Source organism: Balearica regulorum, chromosome 3 (assembly GCF_011004875.1).
Source record: "Balearica regulorum gibbericeps isolate bBalReg1 chromosome 3, bBalReg1.pri, whole genome shotgun sequence".
Taxonomy (NCBI): Eukaryota; Metazoa; Chordata; class Aves; order Gruiformes; family Gruidae; genus Balearica; species Balearica regulorum.
The window spans coordinates 74475914-74495158 of NC_046186.1; the positions used below are offsets into that span (position 1 = coordinate 74475914).

The 19245-nt window shown below is 44.1% G+C and overlaps 1 protein-coding gene and 1 non-coding gene across 3 annotated transcripts in view; both read right to left on the minus strand.

Moving 5' to 3' along the window:
• UTRN (utrophin) overlaps positions 1–9269 on the minus strand; it is a 411474-nt gene extending 402205 nt beyond the window's left edge. For both annotated transcript variants that reach the window (XM_075748479.1, XM_075748477.1), the window contains exon 1: positions 9043–9269. In XM_075748479.1, the coding sequence (XP_075604594.1) occupies positions 9043–9175 (133 nt within the window). In that variant the 5' untranslated portion in view covers positions 9176–9269. The remainder of the gene's footprint in view (positions 1–9042) is intronic.
• Positions 9270–17148: 7879 nt separating this feature from the next.
• Positions 17149–17231, minus strand: TRNAL-UAA (transfer RNA leucine (anticodon UAA)). The gene has a single exon. It is a non-coding gene; the product is annotated as a tRNA-Leu (tRNA).
• Between the last annotated feature and the right edge of the window lie 2014 nt (positions 17232–19245).

The window sequence follows — 19245 nt, forward strand, 5'->3', positions numbered from 1 at the left end:
TCGTTATGAAATATAAAAACATGTGTCCTTGCCCTGAAGTAGCAATCACCAGCTGGCAACATTTTGTCAGCATCAGACCAGAAACAGTCCTGACAAGGAATATGAAGAAGGGGAGTGAAGTAGAAAACTGGTTTCAGCGAGTATACGACCTGCTAGGGATGTAAATCCTCACAGGAAAGTTTTGCTGAAGTTACTAAATACAAGAGCGCAGATCCCAGCAAAGACCCCCGCAGGCTCACCCTCCACCTCCCTCCCTTCATCACTCTGTTTAAAGCGTTTGTGTATAGTAAACTCCCTCAGACACGTTCCTTGGATTCCCTGGGTGGGATTCAATGGGCACGGAGCCATCCCATTTGAGCCAGGGACCCTACAGTCCCAGGCACCCCCATATCCTATACCTCTGTGTGTTTCTGCCCTCCCGAAGCAGCCGAGCCTGCCTCTCAACCCGCCCTCAGCCAAGCTGGTGCCAGCTTTACTCCTGCTTAACCTACCACGCTCGTTAACTTTTTCTTACACAATCTTTAAATTCTTTCTTTTGTATCTTGAAGCGTGTCCTCCCTGTCATATGCGTGGTACTGAAGCCCACACGGTACTATTTAGTAGTATTTCTTTCCTCGGGAACTGAGTTTACTTTTCCACAGAAAGAGATTTGCTATTTTGAGTGTGGAATGAGGTGCATGGCTGCTCCTGGAGGTCTCACTCCAAAAAAGAGAGTAAAGCAAAACCTTGGATGTCTCCCAGTGCAGTGCTGAGCCCAAAGGGGTCTTCTTTGCCAAAAAAAGATCAGCGAAGCCTCAATTATGTGTTCTTAATATAAGAGAGAGAACTAGGAAAATACCGCAGGTTAGAGTACTACAGCAGACCCTGATGTGGATATTATGAGATGCCCACAGCCTGCCACGCTGACAAATATCGAGGTAGATGTGTTGCAAGTGAGACTGCCTGCGGGAGTGCTTGTGGCAAGGTCTGCAGGGAGCACCAACAGCTTTGAGATGACCAGCTGACACAGCTAGACAACCGGACGAGCTCCGGGCACATAAGCATCTCTTCACATCCTAACGTTTTGCTGTTTCCCTGTGCTCCACTACCTACCTCCAGTTGTTATTTCTTGTCCAGTAAAAGCTTAGTGCCATTTCAGTTCTGTGTTTCAGCAGTGCCCAGCGCCTCGGCTGCCAAAGAATGTGACTCCTCTGTCCTATGGTTACCCCAAGAGTCATGAATAAGAATACTGAGGATGCATATGTCTCTTGTTACATCTGCAGGGCAGTGAGGTTTTTCTGTCCTATTTCATCTTTATGCCTCCTTGGACATAAATTGTACCTACAGCAGGTCAAAAATACAAACCAAACATTTAAAGATCAAAATTCTTAACTTAGATGCCACTAAAATATTCTGCTCACCTTGAACAATAGATGATTCATTTGTGAAAACAGATGATTTATTTATAAAGATGCAAAGTGCAAAGCTGCACTTAGATCTCAGAGCAAGAGAGTGAAACAAGTCGTGTGTTATGAAACCCTCCACTGACACCAGCAGAAGATAAAGTATGTGGCAGAGAGAGAAACACAACAGGCAGAACATCCCAAGCCTTTGAACAAGGCAGGTAAGGGTTTCTTTGGACTCCTGCATTTCTGCCAGAAATAAACCACTTGAATAGCTCTTTTTAAAATAGCTGTTGGCCTCATTTGTAACATTATCAAATGCCACAAATCTTCCAGAGGGCCTTCCTTCCATTTCCCCACTCCACATCTTTTTCCCACGAAAGCCTAAGCCTGGATTTGTTTTTAGGAATAGCAACCAATAAACAGAGGCACAGTAACACTAGCAACGGAAAGAAATGTTACCAAATTCGAATATGAAAAATGAAGGAAAACAAAACCTTTTCAACAATGCCTGAGGAAGCCCACAAATCCTAGGGCTGATCCAGAAACCCTGTTAATCTGAGGATTGCTTTTCACCTTTAGGATACACTTTCAAATTCAGCCAAAGCTGTCGCTAATAATTAATGTAATACTAATTTAGGGCTACTCTCCCCTATATACATTCAAGATTACACCATTCCGGCATGAAATTTATAACTAAACAACACAACTTTATTTGTAGTGTATTTCCGTGGGTGTTGAAGTGATTCAGATGCTCTCTGCATTCTCCCTTTGGGGCCTCCTCTCCAAACACTAACCATGCTCAGCTTGGTTTGTGCTGAGCTCTGATTTTTTCCGGAGCTTCACTGGGTGCGGTGAGAAGGGAACAATCAGGGCAGCGGTCAGGATCCCTGATTCACCACTCCCCGGCCTGACAGTAGCAGAAGCATCTCTGCATCTCTCACAGACAACATGCACAGTGGGATGGCACCAGTCCATGCCCTGGCCTTGCTAGGTTTGACCCCAGCCCATCACTAGAGTCTTTACCAAAGTTAAGCCTCTACTTTTTCTTCCTTAGCAGGAATTTTCCATCAACTGTTTCAGCTGGAAACCATCCACCTTCCTGCACGAGGAGAGGCAGAAAGCAGTTAGGGAGAGTGAGCCCCAAATGCTGCGTAAGGTTTTATATTTGCCAGATGCCCATGTAACTTTGCCAGCGTCCCTCATCTGCGGGGTACGGGGTCTCAGAGCCACCAGCAGAGCCAGCCGCTCACTCTCCCATCAGAGAGCCAAACCATCTGGGGGACTTGTTCCTGTCGGCATCCATAGTTCTGCTGCCTAAGAAGTTTCCAGCCCTCGCAGACTGGCACAAAGAGGCTTTTTACAGAGGTCCAGATTGCCTCCAGAGCCTGTCCCTTCTTTATTTACAGGAAGGCTCATAGGTTTAGTTTGGGGAGGTCTGCAGAATGCCAGGGGGCTCTAGGGGAAGAATTTTGCCAAAGAACATATGTTGCAATGCATCCTCAAAAGGGTCTACTTTCTGATTCATTTAATCTTCCCTGGAAATTATCTTCACAGACCGAGCCCCTTCGACCGTGCATGATTTATCCTCAGACAATATTTGCCTTTTATGGCCTTTCTGATCCGCTTTGCTCCTGAACAGCTCAATTACTTTGGATTTGTAGAGCCAGAGACAAGACTGCTTGCAGAGCCAAGCATTCTGTGACAGGGCCGAGCCAGAGGGTAGCTGCCAGCTGGGCAGACACTTTTCTTTCTCACTTGTGTGTTCCTACTGGGTCTGTTTCTCCAGCCCTGCTGTTCAGCGACTCCAAAGCAAACTGCTTCAGCACTAAGATGAGCACTGGGAGAGTGATGCCAAGGGCAAAGAAAATAAAAGCGTTGCCCCTTTTGGCTTGGTAGGTATACCTACCCAAGCATGGAACTGCACCATGGAAGACATATGATGAGAACGAAAGCCCAAAGCAGATGGCTGAATGGATCCAGGCAGCAAAACCAGTGGTGGTGACCTCAAACTGCCCATGTCTTTGCATATTGCTTTCAGACACGCGAAAAGGATTTAGTAACATACACATTGGTATCCAGTCCTATTTAATCACCCAAGAAGAGGTGACATATGAGGGCTGATGAGACACTTACAGGCACCTGAGGCAACTCAGGTGGCACCACAGGGCTACATTTAGGCAGCAGAATCCCACTCGAAGTTTCAGATACCAATCTAGAACCATCAAACACCTGGATTGCCCAGGACAGAGCAAAGATTCCCTGCAAACAGGGGAAGGGCCACTGCTCCATCCATCTGGTTGCTGCTGTATGTGAGGGGAGAGAAACAGCAATATTATCAGCTGATAACAAGCTCATATTTTTGTTGCATATAATGTAATGGTTTCTTTCTAATTCTACAGAGAGGCAGATACCTGTTATTTCTTTAAACTGGAATACGCCTTTTCTCTCTCTCTCTCTGCTTATGCATGTGTAGGCAATGGGGCCAGCTACCTGCAGTAGTATTATCTGACCCTGCTTTTACAGATTTTCCAGAGGAATATAAATACAGTTAGACTCCCCAAGAGGTGGGGATACCAAATGAATAAGATAGCACTGAATCCATGTCACACCACCTCCATTAACCACATCTGGCACACATAAGGTCAGCACCATACTTAAGCAAAACCACTAGTGGATTATTTGGGGCACAGAGCATATAAAGGTATTTGTAATAGTAACGTCATTGGGATGGTCTAATGATAGAAAAGGAGCAAGATTTGAAGAACTGTGAAATACATTTTCTTGGACCAACTGACACACTTAGGAAAGGTAGACAAGTTTTCAGAGACAAAAAAAGTCAGGAAGCAGTTGCTTTCGTGACAGAACAGCAGCTGGTACAAAATGCTAGCAGCAGCAGTACGGAAATGAGGGGGGAAAGCATTATGGAAGAAATTATCCAAAGATTCTCATCAAATAAAAAAATCTTGCATTATCATGATGGGATATCTTGGGACACTTCTGGAATTTTGCGATCCACGCACATGCGTAATGAAATTGATACTTTTTAAAAACAGTTCTGCTATCATGCAAGGATGAATTGCTAGGATGGTTTCTAGGTTAAAATTACAGTATAGCTAGCAAGAACTGCAGCACTGAGAAGACTTCATTTTAGTGAAATTTCCATTAATTTTTCACCTAATGGAAGCCAATTTTCTGTTTCACTGAGGAAAATGTAACCTTTCACACTCCATATTTTATTTGATTGCACTAACAAACAGAATTCTATACCATCCCTTCACAGCAAATCAGCCATCCATTTCTTTTGCACAACAGACTGAACATCTGTCTTTTTTTATAATTGTATGATTGTATTTTTGTCAGAGTAAAATAAAGAAAGTTAAGTACTAGCTTGCTTGGAAGAAACACCTTTAAATAGAGGGACAGTAACATATAGTTCCATTGCTTATCTCGTTCGTGGATTAGAAGACACTCTCACGGTGAGGTTAGTTTGGGTGGGACAGCATTACAAGTGTTTGAGCCATGAGAACAGCATTCTTCATATAGCTGTTTGCAACTAACACAGTGGGTGGGATTCCCCCAGGAAACTATCAAGTAGCCTTACAGTATGTTAAAATAATTTCTGTTTAAAGCCCCAAAAGCTATAATCATTGATAGGACTCTGCATGAAGAAGTGAAGTGCTCAGGAAGCAATTGTTTCAATGAGAAAAACTTCACAGCAGCATGCATCAAATGTTCATATAATCAGTACAAAAAATAAGTGCAAAATGCTTTATAACAAGTAGAAAACAAAAATAAAGGTATGCTGACAAATGCAAATAACTACCATGCAAGGTAATTATACAAATTACATTCCAACTATCCTTTCCATAGAGATAGCAGGGTTTTACCATATTCCTCCCTACTTATCTTTAGAGATTGGACATGCACGGAATGCAAAATGTTTTTATCTAGAAGTGCTAAATCCCTTAAAATACCAGACCTTTGATCCCTCTGACCTGAAGTGACAATAACAGAACTTAAGAGACAACAGCTAAATTAGGCATTGGTCATTAGCCATGGCACACTTGCAATAACAGATGTAGAAATGTATTGCAGCTCTGAATGATTCAAAAAATGATACAACTGTGAAGCTTGTTTTGAGAGCTGAATCATATGGAATCGAGGGTTTTTTTTTCAAAGATGGCAAATTAAATTCCTATTAAAATGAAAACATGCAAGAAAGTTCTGTTTTATAGTACCTATATCAGTTACTAATTATGATGTTAAACAAAGTGCTGTGCATCTGTGTTTAAAATGTCACTTATGGATATTATTTAGTCTAATCTTTTAGATTTTCTTCAGGAAATTTCCCTCCAAGTACAGTATTTGGCTAAGTTGGGGAGAATACACAAAACCAGCACTTGATCTTGACAGCTTTGGCACATGTGCTTAGGCATCACCCTTGACAATTAGGCAGGTGAGAACTGGATACATGCAGGTGTCACCACCACCCTTTCTGCGTGCACTTGCTCCTGCGATTCCCAGTACCACCTGCCTCGGACTGCAAGGAAGGCAAACCTCCTCCATCACTCCCTACTTGGTGAGATATTTCAGGATGACAGCAAGGGCTAGGATGAAGAAACTGGAGGCAGAGGGCATCAGAAAGGGTAGGATCAAATGAGCCACAATGCCCTCAAACTGAAGGCAGAGAGGAGGGGTCTGGAAGTCGGCAATCTTTAAGCTGCTGGTCATCTACCAGAAGCTACCAACACTCAGTGAGTGAGATGATTTTCAGTCTGATAAAAGAGAAGGAGGGCTACATGCCAGGAACGCACATTCCTCTGGGAAAACAGCAGATTCGAAAACCTGGGAAAGCTATATTTAAGTGCAAACTGATAGGCCCTAGAGCCTGGGTGAACAAAAGACAACATCCACAAGTCACAAGAGAAAATAGACAACCTCCCACATAAATAGCTCCACTTTTAGTTGAGTCTGACTGGTTTGTTATAGCCCCGGGACTGCTCTCTGGCTCTGCCTAACGCGGGACATGCCTGAAGCTCTGCACGATTCCCAGACTTTGTGCCAAGTCTTCATACACAGGCAGCCTTCAGACCCCCTGATGGGTGGCCACGCAACCCTAAATCATAGGCGATGTTGCCAGTATCACCTTCCCACGCTCTGCCCCTTTCTCCTGTGATGTAACCAGAAAACATAAATTAGTCAATAATGCTAGAGGCCTGACAGTGATTTCTGCTCATGACCAGACCCCGCCTGCCGTCCCCCGCAGCTCTCTGGGGATGTTCAGAATGACCATTGAAACCACTGGACTGTCAGCAGCTCCTTTAAACTTCTGCACTGTGTGCTTCCTGTGGCTCAGGACATCCACCAGCCAGCAGCTGGGTGGCCTCTAGGCAAAAAAAAATTAAAAAAAAAAACAAAAAAAAAAAGAAAAAAAAGAAAAAAAGAAAAAAAGAAAAAAAGAAAAAAGAAAAAAGAAAAAAGAAAAAAGAAAAAAGAAAAAAAAAGAAAAAAAAAGGTAGATCAACATCACAAAAATGAATGCAAGCCATGCCAACGAAAGCATGGGTGAATTCTCCCAGTGACATTGTGGAGAGCAAGATCATCCAAAAAAGGAACAGATATCAAGCACATTAAGGTTTTAATCACACCTCTCCCACTAGCCTGCCTAGAAAGCTCTCCCAAGACATGGTAACTAAACTATGGCGTTTGTTTCCTGATGCAAACCCCCTCATAGATACACTTCTGCCACCCAACAGAGAAGCAGCGGATGATTCAGTAACCGAACCATCCAGAGGTGAAACTCCTAACGCATGCAGCCTGCCTGCCCCAGCTCAGCTCTGCTCTTTGCTCAGCTCTGCCCTTCCTTTTACATAGGAATTGGTTGTGCCTGTGGAGAGGGTAGCATTGCTGACTGTAAGCCACTTCATTCATTTCAAAAGTAGTCTCTTCACCTATAGACTAAATTTGGTGTTTAGTACAAGGAATCTGATCCCTCAAGGGTCAGTGGCTCGCGTAGGTACCCCCCCGCCCCGACACCATAGCCCAGCAGGAGCGCCCCAGGCCCTACTGCCCCAGGAAGGGGCTCTGGTTTCTCTGCCCCAGGCTCTGGAAACGGTGCTGTTTCACTGCGCCCGCAAAGCTGTCACCCCAAAAAAATCCTTCCCCTGGGGCAATGCAGCGCTGTCACAGACAGCCCTGACCGGGAGGCTGCGTACAGACCAGCCACGTTTCCGGGCCCATTTTGATTTGCAATAGCCACTCACAAAATGACATTGCCACTTTGCAAAACACGTGAGAAGGAACAAACATGGAATACTATTGCATTCCTAAAGCAGCTTATCATAAATAAAGTCATCAAATTAAATATACAGTCCATCTGAGTAACTGAGGAACACAAGTTTCTGTTATAGCTAGATTTCAGGTCAGTCATCTCATCAAATAGCATCTGTTTAGGCAGTATTGTTATGCTTGATGAGAAGCGCTCCTTTTAGAAAATTCATTTTTGGATGATTCTCTTTCAAATCCATTTAATAATATTTGTCATGGAAATATACAAGGTATTCCCCTAATATTTGTACTAGAATTCGTTATCCTTGAATCTTTTTTCAAATAAAGGCTCAAATACAGAATGCAGCAGTCACCTGAAGCATGACACCGTTTTTTGTAAAACACAGAAAAAGGATCCAAGTGTTTTTCCAAAAGAAATCATCCAGTTCAACCCTGTTAATGCCAACTGTGCCTTTATTTTCCAAACAATACAGAGTTAACAGTTGTATTTAATTTATCCCTTACATGAAGTTATGGCCAGGCTAGTTTTTGCAGCTCTAATATTGCCCAATACTCTGTGATTTAAATGACTTTGTGGCATGGGAGAAGGGACAAGAGTTTACAACCTACGTCTCTTCTTCTGCAGAGGCTAACTGCTTATGCATGATTTCCTTTTATCCATATAGCTTTATGTCCCTTCTCATCACATAATATTAAGATGCCTCTTGCACCATTCTGCAAGACAGGAAAAACAGTGTAGTCCTGCCCTTGCACTAGAAAGCTCGCAGCATCCTGTGCTCTTTACGGGCCATAATGGCATTTTTGCCTGAACTGCTTGTATTTTCAATTGCATTTTGTGCTGGTTTGAAGATCAATAGAGGGAGGTGACGCTGAGGCACAGTAATTTTAAGTGTATAACTATTGCACAGATGCTACAACTTTAATTATACAAGCAGGCTTCTGTGCCTGACAAAAACTTCAGGGATAAACAATCTGCTTACACAGTGGCAGCAAGAGGATCAGGATCCATGAATTTATGTCTGTAAACATTGGCTGCAGCAGCAGAGCTATTGGGTGTATCCTAAGAAGTGCATGCCATACAGATACCCTACTAAGGGAAATCAGCTACCATGGTAAGATTTAACTAAGTTACATTGTTTTACATGGATTTTCACACAGATGAAACACACGTCCTCAAATTGCTTTCTCCGATTCCTTTTTTTATTTTTTTAGCTGAACATATATAATGAGCTAAAAAATAAGATGAAAAAATACAGTCATTTTTTATAACTCAATTTTTACAATTGCCAAAGCAATGGCCTATGGACCAGAGCAGATCGCTGTAAGTGTTAATACAGAGGTCAGGGATGGGGATTCAAAAAGATGGTACCTGGCGCGCTGGTTAACTGATAAATAGCAGCTGGCAAGTTCGTGGTCAGTTCCGATGTCTCCCTCCAGAGATACCATCTCTGAGGTTTCACCTGCAAAGGAAGTGGAACTGCTTTAATTATGCCAGAATACATTTACTACCCGGGAAGCAGTCATGCCAAGACTGTTAATGACATAAAGGTACATAAAGGAAACAATGTACAATGCAAAGTATACGCGTCCCAGTGTGACAGGTAAGATTACCCTGGTATAATAATTTTTGTTAAAAAAATAAGCCAACATTCTGAGGTAGTTAACATTACAATATAGGCCCCTATATGGTATGTCTGGCTCTGGAGAGAAATCTGTTAAGGACTTCGAGGTGAGTATGAGGCACTGCCTCTGGCTCTAAAGGACCCATAGAGGCTCACTTTGGGGGCTGAGGGTACTACCACGCACCTCAGAATCTCCTGACATGTTCTCTGCAGAGCCCAACCTAAACCAGGAGCTCTGAAACTCTACCTAAACCCTTCTTTGAGACAACTTACCAAGAAAGGCAACAGAAACAGGCATAGGAAAAGAATGTCAAACCACAACTACTTTTGGTTTAGAGCATTTTAATGGCGGTTTCGAGATGCCCAATCCCACCCCATTCTTAACGCGTATTTCATAACACTCTCAGGTATGTTACCATTTCAGCTGGATACAGCCACCTACCTTCCTTATCACACAGGTCCTTTTTCTTGCGTTGGCGGCTGAGCTCTCTCCCTAACAATTTCAGACAGAGCAGAAATGTTACCTCATCCCTGATGTCTCTCTGTAGTGTCTATTGGGAGGCATTAACTGCTTTCTCCTCTTGAAGAAATCTGACTCATGCATTCATACCATACAATTCTTTTATCCTACCCGATAATTCTTTTTTGTAGAAAAATATTTTGTTCAGAGGGGCTGGGCAGGCAGAGACATCACAAAAACTGGATGCAGTTGCTTTTGGTATTTCTTCTTTACTGATGTGTCAAATAACTTTTGGGGCAGGTCACCCAAATGAATGCAGTACAACAGGTTGGGCATGTCTTGGTCTGTTTTCAGTCACAGAACACTATAGGATTTATTAATTGGCATAGATATAACCTGCACTGTCACAGTGCTGTCAAAATACAGATTGTGGAACGGCTATTAAGCTAGCTAGATAAAAATTAAAACTACATTTAGCCAAGAAATCAGCCATTTTCACAGCACAGCAAAGCATCCTGCAAAATAATAAAAAATAATTCAAAATATTCCAATAAAAGACACAAGTCATAGTTATTAAATAAATCAATTATTTCTGTTCTGAATACAGTAACAAAAGGATTTGGAAAGCAGTGCGTAAATGGGATTTCTGAATTGTGTTGACTCTTTCCAATTCCTCCTTCAGAGGCAGCCTCTGGATCTAGGATAAGGAATAATTAGCCACAGCCAGTACGCAAAGTCTGTTCAGGAAGGAGACTACTAACACCTATGTAAACACAGGAATAAGAATTTTTACCTGTAGTTACTGGGTTGCCAGACAACAGCACTGGATGACGGTGAGCGCTACCGTTTGCATTACCTTCCCTCAACCCAACAGACCGATGTCACTTTTTAATGCTATCACTCCCAGACCATTTTAAAAGAAAACTCAGATCAAATTACAGCAGGCTAACCTGCAGATCAGGAACTTTAATAGTGATACCAGAATGGTCTTCCAATGAGCAATGCTCTGACAGGACTCTGGCTTTAAATAAGCTAAGGCCAGACACAGGTGCTCATTTCTTACAGGAAACTAACTGTACATATTTATAAACAAAATATTGCATGCCTTTCCTCTTTATTTGGACATAAAAAGTTCAAAGAATCACTTTCAGTATCTAAAATGAAGCACCTGCTTAGATCTTTGCAGGGGTTTTGTTCTTCTCTCAATAGAGCTCTCAGTAAAATATGCGTGGCAGCAAACCCATGTATCCAGTGGGTGTCCTCCTATGTGTTGTGGCATTTATAGTTCCTTCATTTTATCTTGGGATGTTTTGGAACAAAAATCTAAGCACAGAGAATATACAATCATTTAAGATTTACAGGCAGACGGATAAGTTTGAGATAAGCTTAAACATAAGAAAATGCCTTAAACACATGAAAACACTTATTTTTAAGACATTAGAAAAATCTTCTTTTACTGTGAAGGTTGTCAAACACTGGCATGGGTTGCCCAGAGAGGTTGTGCAGTCTTCATCCTTGGAGATACTCAAAACCTGACTGCTCAAGCTGAGCTGCGGGGTGGACCAGACGAACTCCAGAGGGGCCTTCCAGCCTCTGTCATTCTGTGACGAATAAAAGCAGTTACTGGATCTGTATTGTCTATGTTAAGTAGCCCAAAACATACAAGAAATTGTCTCCAATTCCTCATTTCTTCAGAGAAAAATTCTTATAATGAGATAATCTCAGCAATTAATTTTATATCCAAGTAACATGAAATTAATTGGTTGGTTTGTTACATTACTTGATAATCAAAGTCTGAGGAATGCAAGAGGGAAGCTGTGAGAATGTGCAGTACAGCCAGGGCAGGGGAAAGACAGCGTCTCTGCCCCTTTCAACAGCAGCTAACTGCTAGACCAGCTGGATCTGTTTCTTGGTATGCACATAAAAAGCAAAAGGTGGGAGTGTGACAGAAAATAGCAACAGAGATATAAGACTGGACAAGTGAAACTAAAATACATATGCACGTCAATCATTAAACATGGATTAGCTGGAAAACAGAACTCATTAATGCAGTCCATACGTCCCACCAGTGATTCCACTCTCATATGAAAAAGTCTGCAACACATGATGAAATAGCAAGAGACAGGTGTCAGAAACCCAGCGAGTCACATGGTCAGGGAGTGATCTCTTGCCAAGAGTTGTATGAACCACTTCAGCAAACGCTTTAAAATGAAGCAGATGAGGTCTTAAGGAAAGATCCTGTAGCACTTTCAACCCAGAAAGAAGGTCACGTTTGGGCAGATGGTGAAGGAGCAGCAATAATCAAGGAAAATGAAGGACTCTGGAAAGGGCATTCTTCTCCTAAAATCATTAGAGACAGGAAGGCATTTTCGTAACTACACATTTAAGACCATCTCCAAAAGAGTGTGCACATTTTCTATGGTCTTCAGACAAAAGCTCCTCCCTGGCAAGAATGAATCAATTCATTCAGATAAGTTTAACACAACCAAAAAAATCCCAGAAAAACGCATGTTAGCGTGCTTTAAGCCCATGCCGTAAGATCCCAGAGATCTTGGCTCAACTTTCTGCATCAGGCTGCCTTCATTTCAGGGCATTCAAGGCCCCTGGTTTAGGAGGTGCTCTGGAGAACCTTGCTGCTGTAATGTAAATTATCACTTGACTGCTCTATCCTTTTTCCAGGGGCTACTGCCACCGTAGCAAAGCCAGCACAAGGGAAAATGTTCCTAACTGGAGGTGATCTAGTGCACAGACCAGTCTTTTAACACTTTCAGAAATATCCTTTGGTAATAACGCTGTGCTGATGTAAAGTGTTACCACCTGTATATATATTCCTCCTGATGAGAGGAACTAGCAAAAGAGACCGCACGGCCACACTCCTTTACTCCAGTGCAAAGCTACCACCCTTTGCTCTGCCAGCGGCGGTGGCTTTGAGCTAAAATGCCAGGCGCTAACCAGAGCTGCTGAAGGGTGGGCACCGATGGCTATGCTAGGCCATCCTAACTCCGGGACAGCAACACTCACAGTAATTCTGAGAGTGATGATGCTTTAAATGACCATGGCAGGACTTGCAGGGCTCATTTGTCAGTCATAAGAGTAAATTTACCTCCATCAGCATTTTAAGTAAGTTGCAAGGCTTTCCACTGCTGTGACACACAGACCCTTGTTCTGTTCTATCAATGTTGTGGTCAGGGCGGCCGAGCTCCCCATGCTACCACAGTGTGATTCCCCAGAATTTGCTGCTTGGACTGAACTAGCCTAGCAGAAAATCTCTTCTTTTTGCTCATAAAACCCAAGAAAAATAGTTAAGCAATAATATGTTGCAAGGATCTGTTTGGGAGCATGTGTTGTAATACCCTGGAGAAGGAGGCAGAATTAGCTAACGTTGCTAATGACACTTGGTTGCTGTGGCTATCGAGTCCAATAGAAATGATTGTACGAAACTGCAGGTAAGGTCAGACACAGATGGCAGATGAACAGCCCAGCAGCTGTTGAAAATGAACCTGTGTAAAGATATATGCATAAATACTGACACACTTGTCTATACTATATAGTGGTAATCTTTGAACAAGCATCCCAGGAATAACAAGAACCCAGAAAATAGAGTCTACCCCTCTTTTTTTACCACACAGGCCCCAAAATGAGAACAATCCAAGAATTAACAAGCACTTCACATGCAGTTATTCCCACTAACATAAGAAACCAATCTTATGTTACTTTAAAGACTTTAAAGTAGTCTGCAGTAAGAATCAGAGGGATTTTTGATCATCCTACGTACAGCATTATACAATAGACCAAGAGCTTAATTTTTTACACCTTTTTCCTCAATGTGAGATACTGGTCTTGGGAATGATGGGAAAGTGCTTTAACTGAAGTAACAAATTATACGCTTCCATCACACACTGAAATTTAACTGAAAAAAGCTGCTGAAAGTTTTTAAAAAGGATTAAACTATACTAAAATATCACCTCTATAATATTTCACCAACAGGTTGCCTTCTTATTGATTTCTGTTTATGAAGTGAGACACAATTTTGAGTTAAACTACAGCTTGCTGTTTTCCTATAAGACTCCCACTTTGTTCAGCATGCATCATGCAGTGGCTAACCAGTTGTTCAATACTTTGCAAGGTCTTCCCAGCTGCAAGTGTGGCTCCATACCTTACTTATTTCATGTTATTTTTCAAATTCATTGATATTCTACTCATGGGCTTGTCTACCATGAATTCTTCACAAACGAGAATGGATTTGCTTCATAGCAGCCCATTTTGCAGATGGTGTATTTCTATTACCTCTATTTTACACAATGGGAAATTGAGGTATGGAAAGATTAATGTCAAATATCTCCAATAACTTTGACATATAATACGATATTTTTCAGAGACTGCTTAAAATACAGGTGACATTGATTTTACCTGTGTTTGCTAAAGTTCTGCATTTCTGCAAATCAGATTGAGGTTCTCAAGACGGATACCACAAAATAGGGAACATGAAAACGAGTGATTGCTCATGAAAAATCTATTTTACCTGACTGGCTCCTCATCAGACAGGAAATACGCAGTTGCAAAAGAAACACTCCTGGTTCATCAGGGTAGCATTCAACTGTCTGCATATGAAGGTCTTTTTTTATTCCAGTTTCTAGCATTAGTCACTATACTTTTTCCAATTTCTTCAACAAATGAGGCAAGGATCCTACAGATAATGACCTTTTTAGAAAAACAACTCATTCACAGAATGGAGTCCAACGGAGAGCAATATAGTTTGAACTAAAGGCCAGAGTATAACAAGTGCATGTAAAAATGTCAAGCTGCAAAGGCAACCAGCAATAATTCATGAGGGTTTAACAAGGAAGCTATTAAAAACAAGGAAAAATCGCTGCTTAATAAAATAAAAATCTTAAATCAAAATCACGGTCAGCTCCAGAGCTGGAACACATTACACCACCCTGCTACTTCACCTAAACCAGAAACCAATTACCCCAGTAGATTATCCTTTTCTTTACAGAGAAGTATAGGAAGGGGTTGGGACGTACTTGTTGCCAGTAGAGTTTATGGATATTTCTTGAGAGCAGGAAAAGTTCAAGAATATTCTGTTCCATTCCAGATCTCCATGTTCTCTAACAAGCCATTACAAAAAGCAGGGAACACAGTTTCACCAAAGGACAAAGGCAAGTTCTCTGCAAAAGAAATCTCTTAAGAAAAGGGTTGTGCCTGTAACAAAAGCATTTCTAACCAAGAACTTCCATTTTCTATATTGCTTTATCACAAAACCTGCTTTTTTTCCTGTTCTTGGAAAAACTGTCATTATTTTTACTTTTCTTGTTTCTCACAATGCCGAACAGCTGCCACTAATTCATCCTGTAACTGACATAGCTGGGACCAACTTTTCGTCAAGAGCAGTACTGCATCCGTAACATCTATATGAGCATTTATTGTATGTTCAAACATGCTCGTAAATAAGCACATAAGCAGAATTACACAATTTGTATGCAAAGATGTGGGTTTCCAAGGGCAGCATTTTTCCATTACAACATTACAGGTAAAACGTACATTCAAACATGCATCCATTTTTACTAATTTGTACCTTAATGAATAATAGGAACAAACGTTTACTTAATAAACCGTTTGAACTTGGCAGTACTGCTTTTGAATGAACAGTTCTAAAAAGTGCGGTATGTTTTGTGTTTACAATTTAACTGTGGGAACAGTCAAAAAAGACAATACACATACTTGCATTTCCTAGAAAATCACTACCAGACCACACTTTTCTTCATAACTCCCTCCTGAATATCATATTTCTGAGTTTATACCATGTCCACATTTGTGATATTAGATCATCTTAAGTAACACATAATAAAATATCCTGTATTTCAGGATATTTCATCTTCTATTTAATATTGCATTGAAGGCCCACGAGTTGTTACTTCTCTCTTGAGAGTTAGTCTCTATATCATATGATATATTTGGGCTGAAGGTTTAGAATAATTTTTCACCTCAAATTATCAGGAACAGGTTGGCTAAGAACAACTATATTTACCTGCATTAGAATTAGATCAGGATGCTCTGGCAAACACTAATATTTTAAAATGCGTCAGTCTGTGCTTGATTTGTACTTCCCACACTTTCAACACACTGGAACACAATGATATTACCATGCTAAAAAAAACCCCAACCAACCAAAAAACCCCCAACAAAACCATGCTATAGCAAATTAAACCTTGGAACATGTATGACAACTGCTACATCTGGCTTGCTATATAAAACAAAGCCAGATGGTTAGCCTGAAAATCCCACTCATTCTACTTAACAGCTGACCTCCCAGCACAGTTTAGGGTACAGCCAGCACTAGGGACCATTGCCCCCCAAGCAGGAGGTTTGCCTTCCCTCCACCCTCCGGGGTCGACCAGGGACACCTCAGCAGGCTCGACACCCTCAGATATCCTTTACGCCCTCATCCCGTACCCCAATGCGTGCAGTACTTGCTCTCACTTTCATGTTCTAAAAGCACTGTGACAGGCTCTCATATGGCCTTCAAAGTATTCAAAGTGCTTGGAACCGGAAAAAAAAAATACACAAAAAACACCCATAAATTATGCTTTAAAGCAACAAAGTCTCCCCCTGGGGTGGAAGAAGCTGGAGGGCTACCCTCCACTCCTTGCCTTCAGAGAAGAATTTGTGACATGATTTTTATGTATTGTTAGACCCGGCGCGGTTCCCTTGTCAGGCACTTGTGTGGAGAATGGGCTTAAACTACAGAAACAAAAACCGAAGTGACGCATCTTGTCCTTCTCACACCCACCGCTGTCAGGCGAGGGCTTCCATCGCGTGAGGGACTCTGTCAGGCGTCGGCCTTCGTTGGGCTGCGCTTCCTTTGGCTGTGGCCAAGGACCCGGGCCCCTTCACCGCACAGCGGGGCCGGGAGGGCCCCGTGCCCCCTGCCCCAGGGCCGCCTCTCACCCCCGGCCCTCGGCCCGGCTGCGCTGCCAGCAATGAGCTCATGATCTGGCTGTGACACCTGCAGCACCCGCTAAGGCCAGGCCTGAGTGTCCTGCAAAAGACATGCAAAAAAATTTTAATTTTATATCTACTTAACTGTTCTTCAAAATTAAGTTGCAAAACCAACTTCAAGCTGAAGCGATGGTTTTTATAGCAGCCCCCAGCAGAGCCGGCCAGGCCTGCTTCAGCTTGAGCTGCCTCCCGCCGCCCTCGCCGATAAGGCGTAAAACCCCCGCACCCCGCGCGGCTGCCCCGCCGGCGGGGTGCCGGCCGCCGGTCGCTCCAGCTCCGCTCCCCGCCCCTCGCTGCCTCCCGGCTCCCTGCGACCGCGGCGGTCACGCCTCTGCCCAGGCACCGCGCCCTCCCCGGCAACGTAACGGGGCTCCGGGAAAAAAACGACACTTACCAGGAGTGGGGTTCGAACCCACGCGGACATACGTCCATTGGATCTTAAGTCCAACGCCTTAACCACTCGGCCATCCTGGTGCAGATACAGGAACTGCTCCCGGCCGCTCCTACATCGAAGGCCCCGCTCCCGCCCGCCCACCGGCTGCTGGCGACCCTCGGGCCAGGGCGAAGCGCCCCCCCCCCCCCCCCCCCCCCCCCGCGCCGCACCCTCCCGCCTTTATTTCTAGTACGGGAGGGCGCAGAGCGCACAGGCCGCTGCGCGCGGGCGGCCTCTCTCGGCGGCAGCGGGAGGCTGGCGGGCAGGACCCGGCCCCGGCCCCGGCCCCGGCCCGGCGGGGACTCCTGTCCCGGCCGGGAGCCCGCGCCTCTTGCCCTCCCCGGGCCGGGCCGCGTCCCTGCCCCGCCGCTTGGCTCTGGCAGGCTCCGGGGCCGGCGCGGAAGGGGGGAGGTGCGCGGTGCCGGCGCGGGCCCGCCCCTGAGGGGGGAGCGCGGGCGGCGGGGCCGCGGCTGGGCCGGGCCCCCTCGGGGCTGGGGGCGGCGAGGTGCGAGGGCTGGTCGCTGCCGCTCCGCGCTCAAGCGAGTGCGGGGTTAGGAGCGGGCGGGAGAGCCGGGAGGGCGGCGGCGCCGGCGTGGGAGCGACGAGAACTGTTGAGAAGTCGGACCGATAAGGCTCAGACCACCAAAACCGAAAACAACTCAACTTCCCCACCACCGCCCCCGGCGCTGCTGCCTGGTGCAATACCAACTGGCAGGTGCTCTTGGGAAATCCAGTGTTGTGTACGGGCATTTTATTTACTTCCAAGCATTTCCTGAAATATGTAGCTTCCCATGCTCATAGAAGGAAAAAAAAAAAAAAACAAAAAAACCAAACCCAAAACGAACAAAGCCCAACACTATGAATTATGCTTAATTAGGAGGAAAATAATTGCAGAGGAAAGATTCCTTGCCAATCACCACTGCATGCCCGGCGTACAGACGTGCCTACTGCACTATCCCCAGTTAAGCACCTGCACTGGGACCTCCCCCTCCTGCCCCGCACCAGAGGGGGAATGGGAAGGTGCCCCATCGCCAGCCTTCCCCCCCACTGGCTCTCACTCCTGACGCCTTCTGAAGGAGAAAATGGACATCCTCCATCCCACCCAACCTCGCCGTCATTGAGCCTGCCCCTGAGGGATGAGACCAGGCTGGGGAGGCAGGGCTGTGCAGCCCCCAGCAAGCTGGAGGAGGCATGCAGAGGCCATCTCGCTCTCCCCTAAGCAGAACAGGAGCACAACCCTGCTTGGTTGTTAGGCATCCTGGTTGTTGGCGGCCCTCTGTTAAGGGGGGGCCTCGAATTTGCAGGCTGCAGATGGTGCCTAACCTCTGCAGCTGTTAGTGTTCAGATGCCCAGTACACCAGGTGTGCTTGTGAAGGAAAATACTTCTCACACCCAATAAAAGTTGATTCTTAACATTTTACAAATGGGAAGAACAGATGCGAAACTCACCCCCCTTTTTTTTTCCTTAGTTTTATTCATATGCTGGAGCCCATTAAGGAAAGAACAGCTCCTTGGCTGGAACTTCTCATGCTGTATCATTTGCTTGAAACGGGCATCGTACCATAGCAAGCGTTACTCCCTGTTCAGTAGGGCTGTGCCTTTCAGCAAAGGTATTGAGTAGAAAAACACCATTCTTTATTCACATCTAACATTATTTTTGAGAAACATAGTAAAATGTTACTTTATGCTGTTAAGCCTTTGTGCCCTAATAGTGTATGCACTATTAGGTAAGGTATGACGGTGCAGCTGTCTTACACTGGTCCTTACTGGCTTCAGCTCAACTATTATGAAGACACTATATAAATATGCTAGAAACATGGAAGAAGATAGATGTGCTACTGGCTTCTCACATTTCAGAGAAACAAAAACCATGGCTCCTTGTGAAAATCACATTGCTTCAGAAATAGTTTAACTGTAATCACCACATACCATATCTATGAAATGATACTGTTTCCTGCCTTCATCATATCTGTGATATTTTTCTAGAGATAGAAACACAACCGTGTGTAGCTCTTTCCTTTTTCCAATCAATTCCAAATATCTACCATGGTTCAA